Source organism: Nannobrachium achirus, assembly GCF_963921795.1.
Source record: "Nannobrachium achirus genome assembly, chromosome: 18".
NCBI lineage: Eukaryota > Metazoa > Chordata > Actinopteri > Myctophiformes > Myctophidae > Nannobrachium > Nannobrachium achirus.
In genome coordinates this window covers 49,571,076-49,593,826 of record NC_137825.1, presented here as the reverse complement: position 1 = coordinate 49,593,826, position 22,751 = coordinate 49,571,076, and the positions used below count along the sequence as shown (strand labels likewise).

Here is a 22,751-nt window from a genome sequence, read left to right as displayed (position 1 = left end):
GAAAGAAATGTAAAAGTAAAACAGCATCATAGGAGGAGTGAGATTTGGACACAGAAGCTCTGCACCGAGAGTCAAATGTCTAGACCACTACACCATCTCTCAACGTAGATGGCTCCTGGTGCTTTTGGGTAATTATTTTGAATTTTAAGCTTTTCAAGGTTCAAATACAAAAGGATTACTCAAGAGCACTCAAAAGGTAGTGAGAGATGGAGTAGTGGTCTAACGATCAGACTGAGTACACCTGTGAGCAACTTGATCTGTGTTTGGAGAGCCTTCTGAAGCCAGGAAAATCAGTTTATTTTCGCCTAAAGACTTGATTTTTTTCGAATAGCAGTTTGTTATCAGTGTTTCTTTAAATCCCCCAGCAGCTTGCTGTTTGGGGGATTTCTTCGTTGGGCCGTTTTGGTTCTTTTGAGGCAACAATGGAGGTCGGGCAGGGACAAGCACCAGAGGGACCGAATGAGAATGTGAAGGAAAGAAAAGGAGGATATGAAAAGGCTTTGACAATAGGAGTCGAGATACAAGGAAAGGATTCTGTTACGATGATGGAAATGTTGGCGGTGGTGAAGAAAGAATGTGGAATTGTTCTGGGGTGCAGGATTAAAGAGGGACGAAGATATGAGCTGACGATGAAGGACAACAAAGGCAAAGCAAGGCTGTTGGACGGATTGAAGGTAAAAAATAGTCGGATTATGGCAAAGGAACTATCAATGAATGAGTTGGTGGTGTCGTTTTTGAACCTGCCGACATACATTGAAGACAGTGCAATTTTAGAGAAGTTGGCCATATGGGGAGTGAGGCCTCTGTCCCCAATGAGAAGGAGGATGTGGCCTGGAACAAGTATTGCAGATGGCACGAGAATGCTCAAGGTACAGTTCACAGATAAAGTGAAATCATTGCCGTACTCTGCCCGATTCGAAACGCTGGAGGGGGTTGAACATTTCCGTGTCATCCATGACCGGCAGGTCAAAGTCTGTAGACTGTGCATCCAGCCTGGTCACATACTTAGGGACTGCCCAGACTTCAAATGCCATAACTGCGGGGGCCAGGGACACTACGCGAGAGAGTGTGGGCGCTGTGGAGGCTGCCGAGCATTGAAAGACAGCTGCATCTGCTACGCTGAAGAGAAAGGGGCTTCTGAGGCTTCTTTTGGTGAGGACAGCAGCGAAGAGGATGAGAAGATCGACGATGTGGAGAACAACGGCAATGAGGAGGGAAACGGTGACGAGGAGGGAAACGGCGATGAGGAGGGAAACGGCGATGAGGAGGAAAACGGCGGCAAGGAGGAAGACGGCGATGAGGGGGAAAGCAGCGAAAGGGGGGCTCAGGAGGAGATGGAGAAGCAGAGAGAGGACAAGGAACCGGAGCCTGGGGCACCAGCCCCAGAGAATGCTGTGGATGGAGATGGGCTTTCTAGTAGTGGAAGCCAGCTGCCCGCCGGGCAGGGCAGGGGCACTGCCAAGGATGGAGATGCTGCTGGAGTGGGAAAGGGCGATCCAAGCAGTAAGCCGGCGGGATACTGGTCGCAGTTCCTGCCGGATATCGGACATGAAGAAGTTGAAGGCGAGATGGCGTGGAGGTATGGAGAGAGTGATGGCAAGGGACAACAGGGTTTGGGGGGGAAAGGGGAAAAGGGGGCTGGGGAGGAGGGGTTGGCTCAGAGGTTGCGTGCAAAGAGGAAGGCAGAAAAAGACAAGGCATGGGAGAGCAGGGTCAAAGGGCCGCGGAGCGGGATGTAAAATGTGTGCATAATGTCTGGCTTTAATTTCTTTTTTTTGTTTGCTCTCATGGCCACTGTTACTTCTGTAAATGTAAACGAAATGTGGGAATTATAGACTTATTCAAGTCGTTAATGAGGAGAGATGTAGGGTTAATTTGCAAATATGGAGGGGAGGGAGTTAAACAGTTTTTTATGAGTGGGAACACATTTGTTGTTGAAGGAGAGGCAGGGGGCATTAAGTTTGACTGGTGAAGTGTTTGATTGCTGTTCAGAATTGTGTCCACTTGAGGGAGACACAGACCACGGGTTGATTTCAAGGGGTTTCTGGGTGTTTGGTTGCTGTAAGAATTATGTCCACTTGAGGGAGACAAATATCATGAGTGTTCTTTATTTTTTGTTTGTTCCCATGCTGCATAAATGTGATTGTGGACCTGTATATTGAAGATAAAAAAAAGATAAAAAAAAAAAAAAAAAGATCAGACTCTCATTGCTGATGTTCCATGTACAAATCTCAATCCTCCTACATTGCTGTTTTACTTTGACATTTTCATGGGTAAAGTACAAAATAATTACTCAAAAGCACATGATGTTTTTTAGGTTGGAGATGGTGTAGTGGTCTAAAGATCAGACTTAAGGTGCATAGGTTCTGTGTTTAAAACCCAGTCACCCTACTAATTTCTGCTCTATTACTTGGATCTTTTCAGGGTTAAAATACAACATAAGTACTCAAAAGCACCAGAACACATTTACAGCAAGAGATGGCCTGATGGTCTAATGCTCAGACTCTCAGCTAAGAGGTTCCATGTTCAAGTCCCACTCAACCTACAGTCCATCTCTGGAGTACATTGACCTTTTTAAGGCTAAAATTGTCTCAATTTTCTCAAATTCTTCCAGTGCTCTCAAGGCATGTAGGTAAGAATTTTTTTCTGTAAAAGTTATGTTGGACAGAGTTCTTACAGATATAACCCCCCACCTTTAGCTCTCAGGAAACAGGGGGAGGGACACCCCTCCACAATGGTCCTCCATGTACCTTGGGCATGGGACTTGAACCTGTCTGAAACCTGCCTGTAACAGGGACAACCGATCAAGCGACCATACCATTGAGCCAAGGCACCTTTGGGCCCCCAACAGGTATCTCCTGGTGCTTTTGAGTTGTTCTCTTCTATTTTAGCCTTGAAAAGGTCAAAGCACTACAGGAATGGATTTGAACATGTGACCTCTGCATTCAGAGTCTGATGTGTAAACCACTACACCATCTCCCACAGCAGACTATATCTGGTGCTTTGAATAATTATTTTGTATTTTAACCTTGAAAAGCAACAACAATGATCTGTACGAGAACTCTGATTTTTAGACCACTAGATGCATTTTCTAGTGCTTTTGACTAACTCTTTTGTATTTTAACCTTGAAAGAAATGTAAAAGTAAAACAGCATCATAGGAGGAGTGAGATTTGGACACAGAAGCTCTGCACCGAGAGTCAAATGTCTAGACCACTACACCATCTCTCAACGTAGATGGCTCCTGGTGCTTTTGGGTAATTATTTTGAATTTTAAGCTTTTCAAGGTTCAAATACAAAAGGATTACTCAAGAGCACTCAAAAGGTAGTGAGAGATGGAGTAGTGTTCTAAAGATCAGACTCTCATTGCTGATGTTCCATGTACAAATCTCAATCCTCCTACATTGCTGTTTTACTTTGACATTTTCATGGGTAAAGTACAAAATAATTACTCAAAAGCACATGATGTTTTTTAGGTTGGAGATGGTGTAGTGGTCTAAAGATCAGACTTAAGGTGCATAGGTTCTGTGTTTAAAACCCAGTCACCCTACTAATTGCTGCTCTATTACTTGGATCTTTTCAGGGTTAAAATACAACATAAGTACTCAAAAGCACCAGAACTCATTTACAGCAAGAGATGGCCTGATGGTCTAATGCTCAGACTCTCAGCTAAGAGGTTCCATGTTCAAGTCCCACTCAACCTACAGTCCATCTCTGGAGTACATTGACCTTTTTAAGGCTAAAATTGTCTCAATTTTCTCAAATTCTTCCAGTTCTCCCGAGGCATGTAGATGAGATTTTTTTTCTGTAAAAGTTCTGTTGCACAGAGTTCTTTCAGATATAACCCCCCACCTGTAGCTCTCAGGAAACAGGGGGAGGGACACCCCTCCACAATGGTCCTCCGTGTACCTTGGGCATGGGACTTGAACCTGTCTGAAACCTGCCTGTAACAGGGACAACCGATCAAGCGACCACACCATTGAGCCAAGGAACCTTTGGGCCCTCAACAGGTATCTCCTGGTGCTTTTGAGTCGTTCTCTTCTATTTTAGCCTTGAAAAGGTCAAAGCACTACAGGAATGGATTTGAACATGTGACCTCTGCATTCAAGGTCAAAGCACTACAGGAATGGATTTGAACATGTGACCTCTGCATACAGAGTCTGATGTGTAACCACTACACCATCTCCTACAGCAGACTATATCTGGTGCTTTGAATACTTGTTTGGATTTTAACCTTGAAAAGCAACAACAATGATCTGTACGAGAACTCTGATTTTTAGACCACTAGATGCATTTTCTAGTGCTTTTGACTAACTCTTTTGTATTTTAACCTTGAAAGAAATGTAAAAGTAAAACAGCATCATAGGAGGAGTGAGATTTGGACACAGAAGCTCTGCACCGAGAGTCAAATGTCTAGACCACTACACCATCTCTCAACGTAGATAGCTCCTGGTGCTTTTGGGTAATTATTTTGTATTTTAAGCTTTTCAAGGTTCAAATACAAAAGGATTACTCAAGAGCACTCAAAAGGTAGTGAGAGATGGAGTAGTGTTCTAAAGATCAGACTCTCATTGCTGATGTTCCATGTACAAATCTCAATCCTCCTACATTGCTGTTTTACTTTGACATTTTCATGGGTAAAGTACAAAATAATTACTCAAAAGCACATGATGTTTTTCAGGTTGGAGATGGAGTAGTGGTCTAAAGATCAGACTCTCGTTGCTGATGTTCCATGTACAAATCTCAATCCTCCTACATTGCTGTTTTACTTTGATATTGTCATGGTTAAAGTACAAAATAATTACTCAAAAGCACCCACCATTTTGTAGGTTGGAGATGGTGTAGTGGTCTAAAGATTAGACTTTAGATGCAGAGGTTCTCTGTTCAAAACCCAGTCACCCTACCTATCCTGCTCTTAAGCCGTGGCGTAATTTTGTAGTCAGAGTCAGACCCGCCACTTCCGGGTGGGGGCAGCAGTTGTATTGTTAATATGCGCAGTGCTGTGTCCCTCGCTATTTTCAATGGATCCGCCCGTGGGAGAACAATTACATGAATAAAATATTCTAGTTTGAAGCATTATGACTCCTTTTAACTCCCAATGGTTCCTTTCTGAAAAATAAGCGTATAGTAAAAAAGATTCACGGGTTCCAAGTTTGTTGTTTTGAATGGTGAAAGATAGGGACTGGAGACGCTCAGCCCCCACGTGTCTCCGCCTACAAAACAACGTCACACTTAAGACCAGGATTGCTGCTCTAACACTTGGATCTTTTCAAGGTTAAAATACACCATAATTGCTCAAAAGCACCAGAACACATTTACAGTGAGAGGTGGCCTAATGGTCTAATGCTCAGACTCTCAGCTAAGAGATTCCATGTTCAAATCCCACTCAACCTACAGTCCATCTCTGGAGTACATTGACCTTTTTAAGGCTAAAATTGTCTCAAATTTCTCAAATTCTTCCAGTGCTCTCAAGGCATGTAGGTAAGAATTTTTTTCTGTAAAAGTTCTGTTGGACAGAGTTCTTACAGATATAACCCCCCACCTTTAGCTCTCAGGAAACAGGGGGAGGGACACCCCTCCACAATGGTCCTCCATGTACCTTGGGCATGGGACTTGAACCTGTCTGAAACCTGCCTGTAACAGGGACAACCGATCAAGCGACCATACCATTGAGCCAAGGCACCTTTGGGCCCTCAACAGGTATCTCCTGGTGCTTTTGAGTTGTTCTCTTCTATTTTAGCCTTGAAAAGGTGAAAGCACTACAGGAATAGATTTGAACATGTGACCTCTGCATTCAGAGTCTGATGTGTAAACCACTACACCATCTCCCACAGCAGACTATATCTGGTGCTTTGAATAGTTATTTTGTATTTTAACCTTGAAAAGCAACAACAATGATCTGTACGAGAACTCTGATTTTTAGACCACTAGATGCATTTTCTAGTGCCTTTGACTAACTCTTTTGTATTTTAACCTTGAAAGAAATGTAAAAGTAAAACAGCATCATAGGAGGAGTGAGATTTGGACACAGAAGCTCTGCACCGAGAGTCAAATGTCTAGACCACTACACCATCTCTCAACATAGATGGCTCCTGGTGATTTGGGTAATTATTTTGAATTTTAAGCTTTTCAAGGTTCAAATACAAAAGGATTACTCAAGAGCACTCAAAAGGTAGTGAGAGATGGAGTAGTGGTCTAAAGATCAGACTCTCATTGCTGATGTTCCATGTACAAATCTCAATCATCCTACATTGCTGTTTTACTTTGACATTTTCATGGGTAAAGTACAAAATAATTACTCAAAAGCACATGATGTTTTTTAGGTTGGAGATGGTGTAGTGGTCTAAAGATCAGACTTAAGGTGCATAGGTTCTGTGTTTAAAACCCAGTCAACCTACTAATTGCTGCTCTATTACTTGGATCTTTTCAGGGTTAAAATACAACATAAGTACTCAAAAGCACCAGAACACATTTACAGCAGGAGATGGCCTGATGGTCTAATGCTCAGACTCTCAGCTAAGAGGTTCCATGTTCAAGTCCCACTCAACCTACAGTCCATCTTCGGAGTACATTGACCTTTTTAAGGCTAAAATTGTCTCAATTTTCTCAAATTCTTCCAGTGCTCCCAAGGCATGTAGGTAAGAATTTTTTTCTGTAAAAGTTCTGTTGGACAGAGTTCTTTCAGATATAACCCCCCACCTTTAGCTCTCAGGAAACAGGGGGAGGGACACCCCTCCACAATGGTCCTCTGTGTACCTTGGGCATGGGACTTGAACCTGTCTGAAACCTGCCTGTAACAGGGACAACCAATCAAGCGACCATACCATTGAGCCAAGGCACCTTTGGGCCCTCAACAGGTATCTCCTGGTGCTTTTGAGTTGTTCTCTTCTATTTTAGCCTTGAAAAGGTCAAAGCACTACAGGAATGGATTTGAACATGTGACCTCTGCATTCAGAGTCTGATGTGTAAACCACTACACCATCTCCCACAGCAGACTATTTCTGGTGCTTTGAATACTTCTTTTGTATTTTAACCTTGAAAAGTAACAATGATCTGTAAGAACTCGGATTTGAAAATGAGACCTCTGAACTGAGGGTCTGATCTTTAGACCACTAGATTCATTTTCCAGTGCTTTTGACTTACTCTTTTATATTTAAACCTTGAAAGAAATGTTAAAATAAAAGAGCAACATAGGAGGAGTGAGATTTGAACGCACGCACGCACGCACGCACACACACACACACACGTATACTCACAGACATTTTAATTCTTTATATGAATCCAGAAATTACAATGAATGTACAGGGACGCTAATGTAACAGGGTTGATGTAACAGGGTTGACTCTAATGTAACAGGGTTGACTCTAATGTAACAGGGTTGACTCTAATGTAACAGGGTTGATCTAATAGGGTTTACACTAATGTAACAGGGTTGACTCTAATGTAACAGGGTTGACACTAATGTAACAGGGTTGACACTAATGTAACAGGGTTGACACTAATGTAACAGGGTTGACTCTAATGTAACAGGGTTGATCTAACAGGGTTGACACTAATGTAACAGGGTTGACACTAATGTAACAGGGTTGATCTAACAGGGTTGACACTAATGTAACAGGGTTGACTCTAATGTAACAGGGTTGACACTAATGTAACAGGGTTGACTCTAATGTAACAGGGTTGACACTAATGTAACAGGGTTGACACTAATGTAACAGGGTTGACTGTAATGTAACAGTGTTGACTCTAATGTAACAGGGTTGACACTAATGTAACAGGGTTGACACTAATGTAACAGGGTGTAACAGGGTTGACTCTAATGTAACAGGGTTGGTCTAACAGGGTTGCTCGGTGCTCTCCCGGTTTTCCAGGATCATAGGTAAACCTAGAACCTATCATCTATTATGTACTTTGATACAAAATTTGATTGAACCATACACACCATAGGATGCCAGGTCTACAAATGACTAGCCTCGGAAACCCAGGCTTAAGCCTGGGCGAACGCGTTAAAATCACTGCAGAGGGGAGGCGTCGCACCGCATGTGTTGACGTCATGACGCAGCAGCGTTCTTTGAGCTGAGCAGAGGGGCAGAGCGGGGTGGGGGGAGGAAAACACATGCTATTGGCCGGAGACTCCCGGAGAGATTCTCCGGGTCCGCCAATGCATGTGCCTACAGAAACGGTCCGCGTTAGATCAGAGTGACAAATGACTGTCTACATAACATGTCTAAATTACATTTTAGCCTTTGCACAAACCTGCAAGGTTCGTGGGGCACGGTGGCCCAGCTAGGAGGTCCTGGGTTCGATTCCCACCGGGGGACGCTGTGGGTGTGTTCTCTCCTCTGTGTCATCAGTGCCCATACCCTATGTCGGGTTGGCGAAAGGGCCTTTCTGTGCGGAGTTTGCATGTTCTCCCTGTGTTCCCTAGGGTGTACCCTCACAAAAACATGCAGTAATCCTGGTCTCTATACTGCCTTCCCCTGGCCAGCCGGGGCGCCTGATGGAGGGGAAAGGAACTGAGTGGTTGGAATAACGTGTTCCTTCTACGCGTTACGTCCCACCGGGGAAACTCCCCCGTCAGCTGAAATGAAGCGGCCTGCTCACTCCTCCCCCGTCAGCTGAAATGAAGCGGCCTGCTCACTCCTCATGCATTGAAGGAAGCATGAGCTCAGTTCGGGGCTCTCCCCAGCTTGGCAGAAGGAGAGCAGAGCCCAGGATTACAGCTTATAGTCAATTGACACTGGGCGAAAAATGGGTTACAAAAAAATAATAGAAGAAATGCAAGGTTGTCAAGGCTATGGCAGGTGCTACAGCAAGTGATATGGGCTAAGGTGTAGTCTGAAGAGGTGAGTCTTGGATTGACCGTAAAAATGTACTGTTATCAAGGGAAATTGTGAAATAAATCCTGCAAGCACATTGTACAGGTATCTTTTTTTAATTACAGCTTTTACAATCATCATTATTGTTATCTTATTATATTCAATTATCATCACTACTCTCCATTAATAATATTAATTTAAATCATAACACAATTTGTTTTGTCAAAATGTACACATACAAGTAGCATATCTTAAATGTTCATAATTTAAAACATATTTACTCTTCCCAACCTAAAATGAAAGTACACTCAGTCTTAACTAAGTATGAAATGAACGTACGGTTCAAATACATACACACACACACACACACACACACACACACACACACACACACACACACACACACACACACACACACACACACACACACACACACACACACACACATACATACTGTACATACATACAATAGTAGTTATCATTACAAAAATGATAAAAAATAAAATACACACATTTTACAAATTCCTTACCCAAGCTTCCACATCGTTAGATGATTAACGTCATTTTCTTTCACTCTAAAATGGTTTTGTTTTAGCATGCATATTAACACAAACGCTTAACTTTTTTTTTTGTTTTGTCGTTGTCTGAACAGGATTTTGTCATAATGCACTTCACTAATTGTCCCATCATCTTTCTTATTCACATTTTGTGCATCTCACATTGTCTGTTATGGCTTAAGAACATATAATAAATTCACTTCCCCCCATGTACACTCTCCTCGAACAGCTCCCGTCGAAACCTACCCAGTGGCACCGGTTCAGCAAAAGCTAAGGTATACCTTAGCAACAGGCATTGTGAATTTATTTTAAGGAGTACATCTTATTTTTTCCCCCTGTAGCCAAGGTATACATTGCTATGCAAAGCAGCCATTTTGGAGAGAAGTTGGGTCCCCTCTCACTTCCTTCACAGGTGTTACCAATGATACTAATGAAGGCTCTGTTCCATTCCGGTCAAAGAGAGTGAGGTTGCTGATACTGTTGATGTTGGCTCACTGGAAACACTGTTTGAAAGTGTGGTCCAGTTGGGGGTTCCAAATGACCCCTTAAAAGGTGTGTAACTCTGAGAGCATACAAATGGAACCAAATGGACCCGTAAGGGTCCATTTGGTTCCATTTGTATGCTCACAGAGTTATGGGAGTCATTGAAATAAAATGTTTGAGAACCACTGTGCTACATGAAATGGAACAGAGCCTTCATTAGTATCATTGGTAACACCTGGAAGTGAGAAGAGACCCAACTTCTCTCCAAAATGGCTGCTGCGCATCTAAACCTACCTCTCTCTCTGTCTGTCTGTCCTACTATCCATACTATACTTGTCATGTTACTTGGTAGACTTTAGCAGTGGTTCTCAAAGTGGATTCCAGGGACTCTGTGGGTTCCTTGAGGGGGAGTCCAGGGTTCCCACACATTTTTACCAATTGACTTTCCAAAACCTTTCCCAGAATATTTAACCCAATTTCCAGGCCTATATCAATGATTCAGTGCCATAATCATCATAGTCCAAGGTGAAGAGCTATCCACCGCAAATTTTAGGTGGAACACTTTCCACCTCAAGTCAGAAAATAAGTGAAGGCCATCATAGTCAGTCACGGTGAAGTCCTATTCACCGTGACTGACTGGTCCAGGTCGACCAATCAGTGTGAAGAGCCTATCTGTCTGAAAGTCTGAAAAACTGTCTGAAAAACAGAGAGATGTGTCGGGACTCGCGGTGGAAAGCTCTTCACCGCGAGGAATGACCTAACGTTGTAGTTTTATGACTCAAAAAGACTACACCGCGGTGGATAGCTCTTAACCGCGGTACCGACTCTGATAGGGGCTTTACTCCTATGTACAATGCCCAAAGACGGGCAGTGTCACACACATAAATCATTAAATGGTATCATGGCATAATTCCATTCCAAATGTTTAGATCTCAGTTCTTTTCTACACCACCTATCCTAGGGCATAGTAGACCTTTTCTTTTTTGTTAGGCTGCAGTCACTCTGCAGCCCATTCGGTGAAAAACTACTTATGCTACATATTTCGTGTAATGTTATAGGCCTACTGTACATGATTTAGAAAATGTTTTTCATTAACAAAACCCTTCGCCAAATCATTTTCCAGGACCCTTGATCAATTCCAAACCTTTTCCAGTACTGGATTTCTCCCCCCCCCCCCCCCCCCCCCCCTAATCTCAAAATATTGCCGGGAATTTCACGACCGTGGGAACCCTGGGGGACTAAATTGACCCTTACAGACGGGTCCATTTGGTTCCATTTGCACACTTACGGGGAGACCCTGAAATGTCAAAGTTTGAGAAACACTGGGGTATAAAGTAACAACTGGGGGAGGAGGAGAAGGAGGGCATCATTCTCTAGATCGGGGAATGTATTGATCAATGGGAAAAAGAAAAACAAAAGATCGGAACACCTCGTGTCAATATTGCCATCTCACACTGGGAACGGAGGATGAACTCACAATGGGGGGAGGTTGGTGGGGCGATGGAGTCACTTTCTACAGCATCATACAGCTTCATGCCACAACTGTGGACCATGGAGAGAGAGAGGGGAAGGGGGGTGGATGGGAAAAGACAGACAGACGTTCACTCGTTCTATTCTAATATTGTCATCTGGTCAGATATCATTCACTCGCTTCTCTTTGATTCTCTGAGACGTCCGGTTGGTCATCTTCTAGTGTCCATCTTGACGTATACTGTAGATCCGCTTTATTTTTATTTTTTTCTTCTTTCAAAAATTAGCTTCTTTTTTTTCTCTTCTTTTTTCTTGGGTTCGGATGGGGAGGAGGGGAGGGGTTGTCTATAAAATGACGACAAAAACACAGAAATCAACAACTGCTCTCATTCATGATGATGACATGATAATAAAATTGGATGATGAATTGAGGGAAAAAGGTTTTCCCCAGATTTAGTCACCACCATTTCCCCATGTGTGCTGCAGTCCCGCTCTCCTTTTTTGGTCAGTGCTATTGGTCACACTTTACAAATATGTTGGGGTTTTACAAATGTGTATCCACTTATGCCCTATCTTGTACTTTCAGAAACGTTGCCTATAATGGCCAGCTGAAAATAGAGATGGCAAGGTGAAAGTGGTTAAAGGAGGACTTCACCACTTTTCAACCTATCTTCATATAATAGGTCCTCACTAATGTTCATTATAAAATATCACAATTTTTTTCTACTCAGTTTGGGTCTCATAGGAGAGCTGTGGGTGGGTCAAATCCTTCCACCGGTGACATCATCAATGGGAAATGCAAGCTAATAGAAACTGCAGGCTTTCTATTCCTGAAAAGTTGCAATGTTAAAGTGGAAGCCATTGTTCTCGTGATAATAAAAATCGAAATATTTTTTTTTTCAAAAATATTGTTTAAAAGAAATCTGTGAAACGATGATGTCACCGGTGGAAGGATTTGACAGCTGCTCTCCTATGAGACCCAGACTGAGTAGAAAAAAATGTGCTATTTTATTATGGACATTAGTGAGGACCTATTATATGAAGACAGGTTGAAAAGTGGTAAGTCCTCCTTTAAGCAATAAAAAGTATGGGGCCGCCGACACACATTTAAGTAACATTCCATATCCTTAACCTGGGGGAGGCGGGGGGTAAAGCTCCGTTCAATTCCTTCCCTATGGAAGTCACATGTTTTGATAAGGGAAGCTTGCTTTAGGCTTTCCTTAAGGCTGGTTTTAAGGGAAGAGGTTTTCATAAGGTAAGTTGTAGGCGAGCAGCCAGGAGCAGCCAAGCTGCAGGGAGAAGCCTTGATGAGACAAAGGCGCGGGGTTCAACCGCCAACCAATAGGACAGAACGGCCGTGCCGCGATGCCACAGGGCGGGGTCTCACTCGTAGTCTGCATCAGAGACTCTGGTCTGCAGTGACACCGCCCACTTCACGCAAAGCATTGTGGGAAATTAATTCTTATTTTGGTTCTGAACCGATAAGGATAAGGAACCAACAAGGTATATCCCTTAACTATGTGAACAAGGCCTTAGAGCTTGCGACTAAGAATGTCATGACTCCATTAGAACCATTGGAACTGTTATTATTATTATTTTCTTGCCAGGACAGCAAGAACTATTTAGGCATTTAGCAATGTGTAAATAAATAGAGGTGCTTTTCTCACCTGTGTGCTTATCTTTTAGCAGGAATATGTTCTCACAGACCCCGACTCACCCCTTGGACCAGAGTTCACTGAAAGAAAGGACAGAGCAAATAAAGCCATTATATCAAGAACAGAAAAAGTATGTTAACAGTATGTTAGACAATTGCCATAACTAAAGAAGACATGAGGGATCATAGGAAGGTATCAGAAGGCTAGATGTCTGCTAAATGCCTAAACTGTAAACTAGATGTGCAACGAATCTGCCAGCTGGAATCGAGGGGTAGAGAAAATGACATGTGTCATTTCCTTTCCTCTTGTTCCTATAGCCTCCAACAGATGGCGCCAGAGAGCCACTGGAGGAAAGGCAGGGGTGGGCAAGATGGCGGTGCCAGGTTTTCTTCATTTTCCTGTAACTTTGGAACCGTTTGTCCAAATGACAAGAATTTTCCCCACGTGATCACAAAGGCCATGTCCGTTTGCATGATCGATCTGCATGCCACTCTCTGTCGACCTGGCGGTTGCTAATCGCCATTTAGGGCGTTTTACTTGTATTGATGACATCAGGGAACTCCATATATGGGCATGAAAGGGACAAGGACAGAATTAATTTGCAAGTGTGACTCGCGTCACGGCAACCACACTTGCAATTTCCCAGAATTGCATCTTTCTAGTTAGTGTGGTTACCCTAACAGGGCAACCAGACTATAGTACTTGTACGACTTTCTTTCCATCTTTCTGGATAAACTTCTTTTTTTTTACAGTTAAAGCTGTGAGTGTGAGTGTGTGTGCGTCAACTTAAAGAGGTCGTGCCCACCGGGTGGGGTTATAATGTGCAAATTTGCCTTCCTTGACTATTTTGGGTTTCTTCCTAAAAGCTGAAAGCCTCTGAGTCAAAAGGCCTGATCGAAAAAACACTGAGTTAATGACATCATCAAATCATCCCCCCACCGTTTACCATACACCCAACACTGTGGGTGTGGCTAACTTCAGCTGGGTCACCACCCATCTGACAACCAGGCATACTTAATGAACAGGTGGGTGTGGCCACATAAAAACATAATTTTAACACTTTCTGTTCACTTTTTTGAAAAAAAAAAAAAAAAAAAACTCAAAACCTCGACCAGCTGTCCGTCAGTCAGTCAGTCAGTCAGTCCGTCAGTCAGTCTGTCTGTCTGTCACACGTCACACTTTTGCCCTGCTCATATCTCCGCAACCGTTGCCCAAATTTTGCACACACACTCCTTGCCTGCCAAACCACAACCTCCACCCATCAATTCTCACATGGCCCTCTTCTAGCGCCACCATGAGGCTGATTCTTGCAAAACACATTTTTGGACACTGCTCCTGCAAATTTTGCCCTAAAATCACGCAAATCGGTACATAGTATGTCTACACTCATCTCATCAACATGGATCTGTCCCATATAGCGCCACCATCAGGCCGATTTTTTCAACCACATTTTTGGACACTGCTCCTACAGATTTTGCCCTAAAATCACTCTGCGACCCGACAGTCGCTTATCCCCCGATTAGGGAGTCTTACTGGTCATAATACCTGGTCATCATGTTTTAGGGGGGGAAGAAAAATCATGGCAGCCCATCTTTAAGTGTTCGGCCCAACTCCATACCTTCACTTTGGACTTTCCTCAGGGTGACAGAAGGGGTGGAGATAGCAGAGGCACGGAAGTTGGCGGGCAGCGTCTCTGAGGAGTCCGAGGTGACGCCGCGGAGGTCCTTCTCCCTGAACATCTTCCTCCATGAGGGCGAGCGCGTGAACGTCTTGGTGCCGTCCAACTGTCAACCAGGGCGTCACAAGGGGGGGGGGGGGGGGGGAGGAAAGTGGGACTTAGTTACTAGGGCCCAAGGCGGAGGGGCCTTAATTATTGTTATACTTTAGCTATTGAAAAATAGCAGATATACAAGCTCACACGCGGCACTCGGTGCCGCGCTGTGAGCTTGTATGTCTGCTATTTTTCAATAGTTGAAGTACCCAGGGCCCAGAATTTGGTGCGACACCCCTGTGCGTGGTCTTACCTCATCCGGTCTCCTCTCGGTTCCCATGATGATGAGAGCGTTGTACTCCTTCTCCAGGAGCTGTCTCGCCTGAGACGAGACACACAAGGAGCGTTTTAAGATCATAATTAAGATAATTAAGGGTGCTGAAGATTGCGATAATCTAGACATTAGGGGATAACGGCAGGTGGTGGCAATGTGGATTTCTGACAGCATTCGTAAGAGATAAGTCCTTGAATAATATGGCGGCGTGACCAGTTGAGTAGGTCGTCGCGTGATGCGCAGACACAGAGATACCCGTGTGATATGATTTGGTATCTAGATGCCAAATCATATCACATCATGTGTCTTCTGATTGGGTGTGGACGGGGATAGCTGTGTATTATGATGGGGTTGACACTAGAGCTGGGATCGGGCCCATTTTTTCTGTCCGTTCCAAAACTTGTCCGCCAGTATTTTGTTCGCCCCGAATCGACGTCCGAGCATTAATCATGAAAATGCGCCCGACCTGTGCCGAGGCCTGCACCCTTATATTTCCCACCGCTTTTTCCCCTCCTTCTTTTTCTTTGAGGAAGCCGCGGATTACACTGACTATAGTCTAGCAAACGCATTCTTATGTTCAGAGCATGCAGCTTGGCTGCTTGTTACACTTAATATGAATATTAAGCCACGCTGTGGCTTGTGAAAGTGTTTTAAATAGTACTGTACGTTGATTATTAAATAATATAAATAGTAACATGCACTATGCTGCACGTCTGGTCTGACTACAGTGACTCGCTGCACAGCACACTCATTCTGCAAGTTTCTCCGTCTGAGAAATAGCCTGCAAGCCCCCAATGCGTCGCGCGCGCATTTAGTCCTGAAACATGACGGTCGTTGAGAGCTTGTAGATCAGCCACTTTTTGCATGGACCACTCCGTGACACCGAAGTAGGTCTATAAGCTGCGAGTTCCCTTCATCACAACAACACGTTTACTTTAGAGTTTACCTTAGGCTATATCAACAATATGTCCGACCCGAATCGACGTCCGACCATTAATTATGAAAATGATTCCGCCCCGAGCTCGAACCCTCGGGTACCGACGGGCCCCCGCAGGTTTTCGGTCGGGTATCCCAGCTCTAGTTGACACTAAGGTCTCAGAGGTATCCCAGCTCTAGTTGACACTAAGGTCTCAGAGGTATCCCAGCTCTAGTTGACACTAAGGTCTCAGAGGCACTTGCCCGTCGGACAGGTCGTGTTCTACTTGCCCAAAGGGCATGTCTACTTGCCCGAAAAGTAAATTGTCCATTATAAAATGATAGGTGAAATTTGAATTATCGTTCAATTTAACACTTATTTTCGATTAAAAAAAATCATATCTAATTTTGCATGCCAAATAATATGACTATGGGTTCACACTTGTTATTTTGTAATTTTTCAGTGTAGCAACAGTGAAAACAGCATATTATGGGTATTCAGTCTATATACAACTCTCTAACGAGCACTTGCCCGGTCAGGGAACCGGAAAGCAAACTCCACCTGTCCCAAAGTTTTATTTACCTGCTAGGGGAAGGTGGGCAACCCTTAGTGTCAACGCCCATTTGGTATGTGTCGGGTAACCTGAGTGTTGTGATTGGGTAAGTGGGTGGCAGTGTTGGGGAAGTTACTTTGAAGGCGTAACTTGTACAGTTACAAGTAACTCACCATGGCAGTAACTTGATCAAGTTAAAGTTATGCCCCTGGAGAAATATAACTTATGAAGTTTCAAGTTACATAGAAAAAGTAACTTGGGTAATTTGAGTTATTTTATGTTTTGTCAGCGTTAAATTGAGAATGTACATTTGGTGTATAAAAAATAAATATAAAATATAATATCCTACAAAAAAGAGTCAAATGCCAGCAGAAATATGCCTCTCAACTGAGTTTTATATTTTATTTCAAAAAGGTTGACATTTTCTTTAGTAAACATCTGTGTTCCTAAAATAAAGTTAAACAAATAAGAAAATGATGATCTGTTGAGGACATTTGATCGTAAAATTATAACTTCGCTTGTAACTTCTTGTAACTTGTAACTTGAGCCAACAATGACCCAAAAAGTATCTCAGTTACTTGACGAGTTACAGAAATATGAATGTAACTCAGTTACCAGCAAGTTACAGCAAAATGTAACTTAGTTACGTAACTCAGTTACATGTATCTTTAACTTCCCCAACACTGGTGGGTGGGTTACCTGTGTGTTCTGATTGGGTATCTGGAGAAGGAGGGCCAGGTCCGTGTAGTCAAAGGTGTCGTCTAGTGCCAGGAGGGCCCCGTGGACCCCGCTCTCCGTTAGGTTGTCCGCGAACTCCTTCAGACCAATCGTCTGCACCCAACACATCACTCGCTCATTGGACCATACCATCACATCTGCGGAGATAGGGGCAGACGGAGCGAGTGCTGTTATCACCCCGGTTGGAAAGTGAACGACCTCTCGACCATATCACCCTATACCAGGGGTCTTCAACAGGGGGTCCGGGACCCCTAGGCTGTCCTCAGAGTTACTATGTACAGGGAGTCCGCCAAATCTTTGTGTGATCATGTTTTTTACATCACTTGAACCCGATAGCATCCCTATGTGGCGGAGACAGTCGCAGCCCCAGCCTTGAAGCCTCAAAAGTCTAGTATCTACCCTCGTTCCATAGGGATATATCCCTTTGGAGTAATGGTTAAGATATTGGACTTTCACACAGGAGACATGGGTTCGAAGCCGGGTGGGGAGGTTCGGATCACCTCTGTTACATTGGTGCCGTGACCCGGATCTGGGCTTCCCTGTAGGAGGAGGTCAAAGGTGGGGTGAGTGTGGCGGAGAGAGTAGTAAGCCCCAGCCTTGAAGCCTCAAAAGTCTGATATCTGCCCTTTTTCCATAAGGATATCCCTTTGGAGTAATGGTTAAGACATTGGACTTTCACACGGGAGACCCGGGTTCGAAGCCAGGTGCGGAGGTTCGGATCACCTCTGTTACACCTATTCTTAGTGGAACATTAGCCAAAAAATTGCCGATCTACAAGCTCACAATGCCTCACAGCGCGAGGCGTTGTGAGCTATTTTTTGGCACAGAGGTTTGGTGTAGAGGGAAAAGAAGAGCAGACTAACTAGTAGGTATTGACGGTTCAAGCGGTTAAATATATGAAAATACACATTAATCCAACCTACACAGATGATAGTGCTGTCAAGTCTAAACTGTATGAGAAATAATGTACAGTACATGTTTGATGTAGTGGGGGTCCCTGCTTCATCTCTCTCAGAGCTGAGGGGTCCTTGGCCTGAAAACGTTGAAGACCCCTGCCCTAAACCCAGGCGGCAAACACGGCTAAGTGTGGATGGTTATAGGTTTAGTGATGAGTCATCACTTTTCACAGTGGTATGGGGGTCAATGTTCTTGCCCAAGGAATGTTTTCGTGCAAAACAAATGCTTGCAATGGATTCAGAATAATTAAAAACACCTAGTTAGACCCCTCACATCCCACTTAAAGCATATTCTTGGGAGTAATTTCTGAAGCGGTGAAAAGCCGCTGTCCTGTGAATGCAGTATTGAGGATTGGTCAAGCTTCACATGACAATTTGGCCCTCCAGACAAAATCATTAATTCATTCAATGAATGAACTAAAACACATAGAAAGTATAAATCTAGAACACAAAATGTATAGATCTAGAACACAGATTTCACAGCTCTAGAACACATAGAATAAAAATTCACCGCTTCACTTCGAACCGAGGTTTGATTTTTTCCCTTATAGTATAGTGTGTAGTAAGTGAATGAGACCCAGAATTACCCTAGCTGACAAAGATTCTCCGAGGGATGTTGAATTTCAATCTTTGTTAGATTATGTTACTAGACACCTTTACGAACACATTAGTGAAGAAATTGTTTGGTAAGGAATTTATTCCCAGATTTGATAGGTAGGCTATTCAGCAAATTTTCCCTGACTATTTGGATAAAAGCGCTATATAAATGCACCAGGCATTTACCATTTACTGCTGGTAGAGTAGGATTACACTCACCTTGGTTCTGATGCTGACTGTCCTCCCTCTTCCTCTCCAGCTCCTTTCTGTCGTAGTTCAAGCGCTTCAAGCACATGATACCATAGTGCATACTGACCCTATCGGAAAAGAACCACTGACGTCAGACAATCTCCATGTTATTTGACTTTGACAGAGGACTAAGAAAAAAAGTAAAAGTACGAAAATATTGGCATCAAAAACATACTTAAAATAGCCACAGATTTTCACTAAAAAATTCAGATTTACTATCTTGCGTTTCAAACCCCCGAAAATGCTGTACTTGTCTCAACGGAAGGCATATCTGACATTTAATTTTGCGGATTTCTCGTGGAAGCGGCGTTGTGGAAGCAGCGTCGTGTAAACGCTGCTAGTGTGTGACAAGTTTGGAGTGTGTCGAGTGGAACCACTGAGAAGGCCTTCTGGAGATGCTGAGTATGTAATTGAAGAGCCATGAGGGTGTCACGCTGAATCACTTTGAAAGAGCAGCGGTCAACAGTGAGGCCAGCCCATTAAATGCAAATGTCGCTGACTGACTGAGTCACTGACTAATGAAGTTACATCGTTGGTTGACACGTTACCCCACTTCACCCCACAGTGAAGTAACGTGTCATTTTCAAATGACTCTGTGGCTTTATAGCCTGGGAACCGAAACCAGACAAATCTGTCAGTGCAATAAATGTAACGTCACGCAGTGATAGTCTGTCCGTGCCAGGCTAGTGGCTTTAGGGGGAACCCCATTTTTTGAGGGGGGAAGGGTACTTAAGCCCCTTCTCGACTGCAGCTTTAGCACCACACTATACGACACCACACCGCACCACATAAAAATATCTACATTTTCCATTACACAAAAGTACCCCTATCGGTAAGAAACTTAAATTGACCCTTTTAACTGTGATTATAATACAATATAAATTTGTATTACAACTATCCTAATTATACTACACTATAATGGATTATTCTGTGATTATAATACACTATAAAGTATGAATGTATTACTATGATAACTATAATGTACACTATAATAGATTATAACACAATGGAATCTATTATCATGTATTACAACTATATCCTGGTGGTCTAAATGAAAAGTGTTTGGCCCTGTTTGGCCTAGCTCAGACCTACTCAAGATTGGATGCTTTTTAGTAGCACGTTTAATACCACTTTCACACCACTCTACCCAGGTCCTTGTAGTAGAAAACCTGGCACAAGTGGGCGGTGTGGAGTGGTGTGGTGTTGGGCCATGTCAGTGGAAAAGGCGCTTTACTGTATACTGTGCATACACAGTATACATGCACACTTACATGAATATGTACTAGGGCATTCAGCAAATATTCGAATATTCGAATATCAAAGTCACTATTCGACGTTGTTCACCGAAGTCGAATATTCGCTTTTTTTTTTTTTTTTTACTGTTTTCTCTTTAAAGAATATATAGTCTAGTAAAGTTTATAAAGCTTGGCTAGACAGGAAGTCAAAAGAATGAGTTGTCATTGCCCCTGGTGGATGAATTTGTTAATGCTCTATACCAGGGGTTCTCAAACCTTTTTAGGCCGTGACCCCCAAAATAAACATATTTGAACTGGGGACCCCCACCCTGACAAGCACTTGGAATTGTAGGTATTACATTTAATGTGACTCGGTTCCGCAGATAAATATTGTGAAAATAGCAGATCTACATGCTGACAACGCCTCGCAACACAAGGCGTTGTGAGCATGTAGATCTGCTATTTTCACAATGGTCGCCTCTTGCTTACTTAATATTTGACAGTTTGGCCAGTCCTGTCAAATATTCGACTATTCGAATACTTTGAGGTCGAATAATTCGAATACTAAAAATCAATATCCGTGAATGCCCTAATATACAGTAAGTGCGATATATACTATCAATACATTCCAGTTCAAACTGAGAATATTTAGTCTGGGAAAACCAAGAAACAGAAGACTTATTCCCTATTACGTCTATTTTTTAAATTGGCCTCTGCTTAGAAACAACACAAAGACCAATGTCAGACCTGTGGAAGCTGTCCACCATCTTGAGTTGGCCCCTCAGCTCCTTCTTGGTGAGGTGGTCCAGCATGCGGGCGTCCACCAGGGACTCCATGAAGTAGGAGCGGTACTGGGGCAGACCCAGGCTGGGCAGCCACTCGTTGCCCACCCACTCATGGTTCATGTCCCCATAGGCCAGGATCTGGAGGGTGGGGAACGGTACTCGCATGTTTAGGCCTGAACCAGTGGGGTCAGTTCAGCAAAAGCTAAGGTATGGCAACATGACTGGTGCGCGCGTGCCATACCTGCCTCTGGCCTGAACGCAAATCTGTGTTACTTTAGACTTGAACCACTTTAACCATTATGTTAAGTGCAAGTCTTTGAATATCTTTTACCCGACTCTATAAATGTCTTGCTAAATCCTTCTTCTAAATCAGTGGTTCTCAGACTTTTTCATGTCAAGGAACCCCAAAATGACATGTTTTGCCGCGGACACCCATCAAAAAATATGTTGTTCCAGGGACCACCAAGAAGCAAATATTTGAGTTGCAAATGTTCGCTTTTAAAAAGATATATTCAAAGACTTGCAAAAAAAATATCATGATTTTTCAAAAATAGCAGATCAACAAGCTCGCATAGATCATAGTAAAAGTGTCACTACTGCAATGTAGAAATACTCTGTTACAAGTAGAAGTCTGGAATTCTAAATTTACTTGAGGTAAAAGTACAAAAGTATTGGTATCAAAATGGACTTAAAGTACCAAAAGTACGATGTATGAAATGCATGTAAATCCTTTGAATCTACAAGCTCAAAATGTGTCGTAACGTGACGCATTGTGAGCTTGTAGAGCGTCTATTTTGGAATGGCCGACATGTACAGTATATAGGGCTGAAGTGGTTAAAGTATGTTTTGCAATAATTATCCGCAAAGTAACTAGTAACTAAAGTTTTCAAATACTAAAGAAAAAGGAGGCAAGAAAACAGAGATACATGTGTATGTTAAATGATAGACTTTACAAAGTACAACATCCTAAAATAATTGGTATCTGAAGCATGACTGATAGAACATTATTCTTCTCTGACACCGATTAACCTTTGTGTAATTTGTAATTTTACATTAGTAAAAGTACATTATTAAAGAACAAAGTCTTCCATATCCATATTAAATTAACACTTCCACTGCTAAACACGTCCAGGAAGGTGATAAGAATTATGGGGCAGCGGTGCCACGACCCCGTTATCTCGTCCAGGGATGTCTTAAAAAAAACGCACAGCTGCAGCCACCTGCCGCATGGCAAATTCGGAGCCGGTGTTCTTTTAAAAAATGAAATCGTCCGTTTTTTTTCGTGCGGAAAAAAATGCGTCTGTGTGCAAAGGGCTTTAATCTGTGCATATAAAATATATTTCCCTGTTCAGATATATTATTTACGTCAACATCGTTCAAGTGAACTAGTTCGTTTTTCTTATTCATTGTAATGATCAAAATTGCTATTGTATGATTTATCGCACCGCACTGTTGAAGTGGGGAGAGGCGGAGAGAGTCGCAGCCCCAGCCTGAAGCCTCAAAAAGTCTAGTATCTCCCTCGATCCATAGGGATATCCCTTTGGACTAATGGTTAAGATATTAGACGCTAACGCGGGAGGCCCGGGTTCAAAGCCCGGGTGGGGAGGTTCGCATCACCTCCGTTACAGAAGCACGGACTCTCGCTGTCAGAGTGTTTCTCTTTTAGAATTATTCTAGCTGTGAGGCGAACCCCC

The 22,751-nt window shown here is 43.1% G+C and overlaps 1 protein-coding gene across 1 annotated transcript in view; it reads right to left on the bottom strand.

Annotated features, from left to right (window-relative positions):
* Positions 1–13,010: 13,010 nt before the first annotated feature.
* Positions 13,011–22,751, bottom strand: part of LOC308303678 (liprin-alpha-3-like) — a gene marked incomplete at both ends in the record, with an annotated part of 57,634 nt that continues 47,893 nt past the window's right edge. The window contains 6 exon segments of the mRNA XM_080748135.1: positions 13,011–13,063; positions 14,602–14,764; positions 15,008–15,076; positions 17,197–17,372; positions 19,008–19,105; positions 21,020–21,195. Of these exon segments, the coding sequence (XP_080604261.1) occupies positions 13,011–13,063; positions 14,602–14,764; positions 15,008–15,076; positions 17,197–17,372; positions 19,008–19,105; positions 21,020–21,195 (735 nt within the window).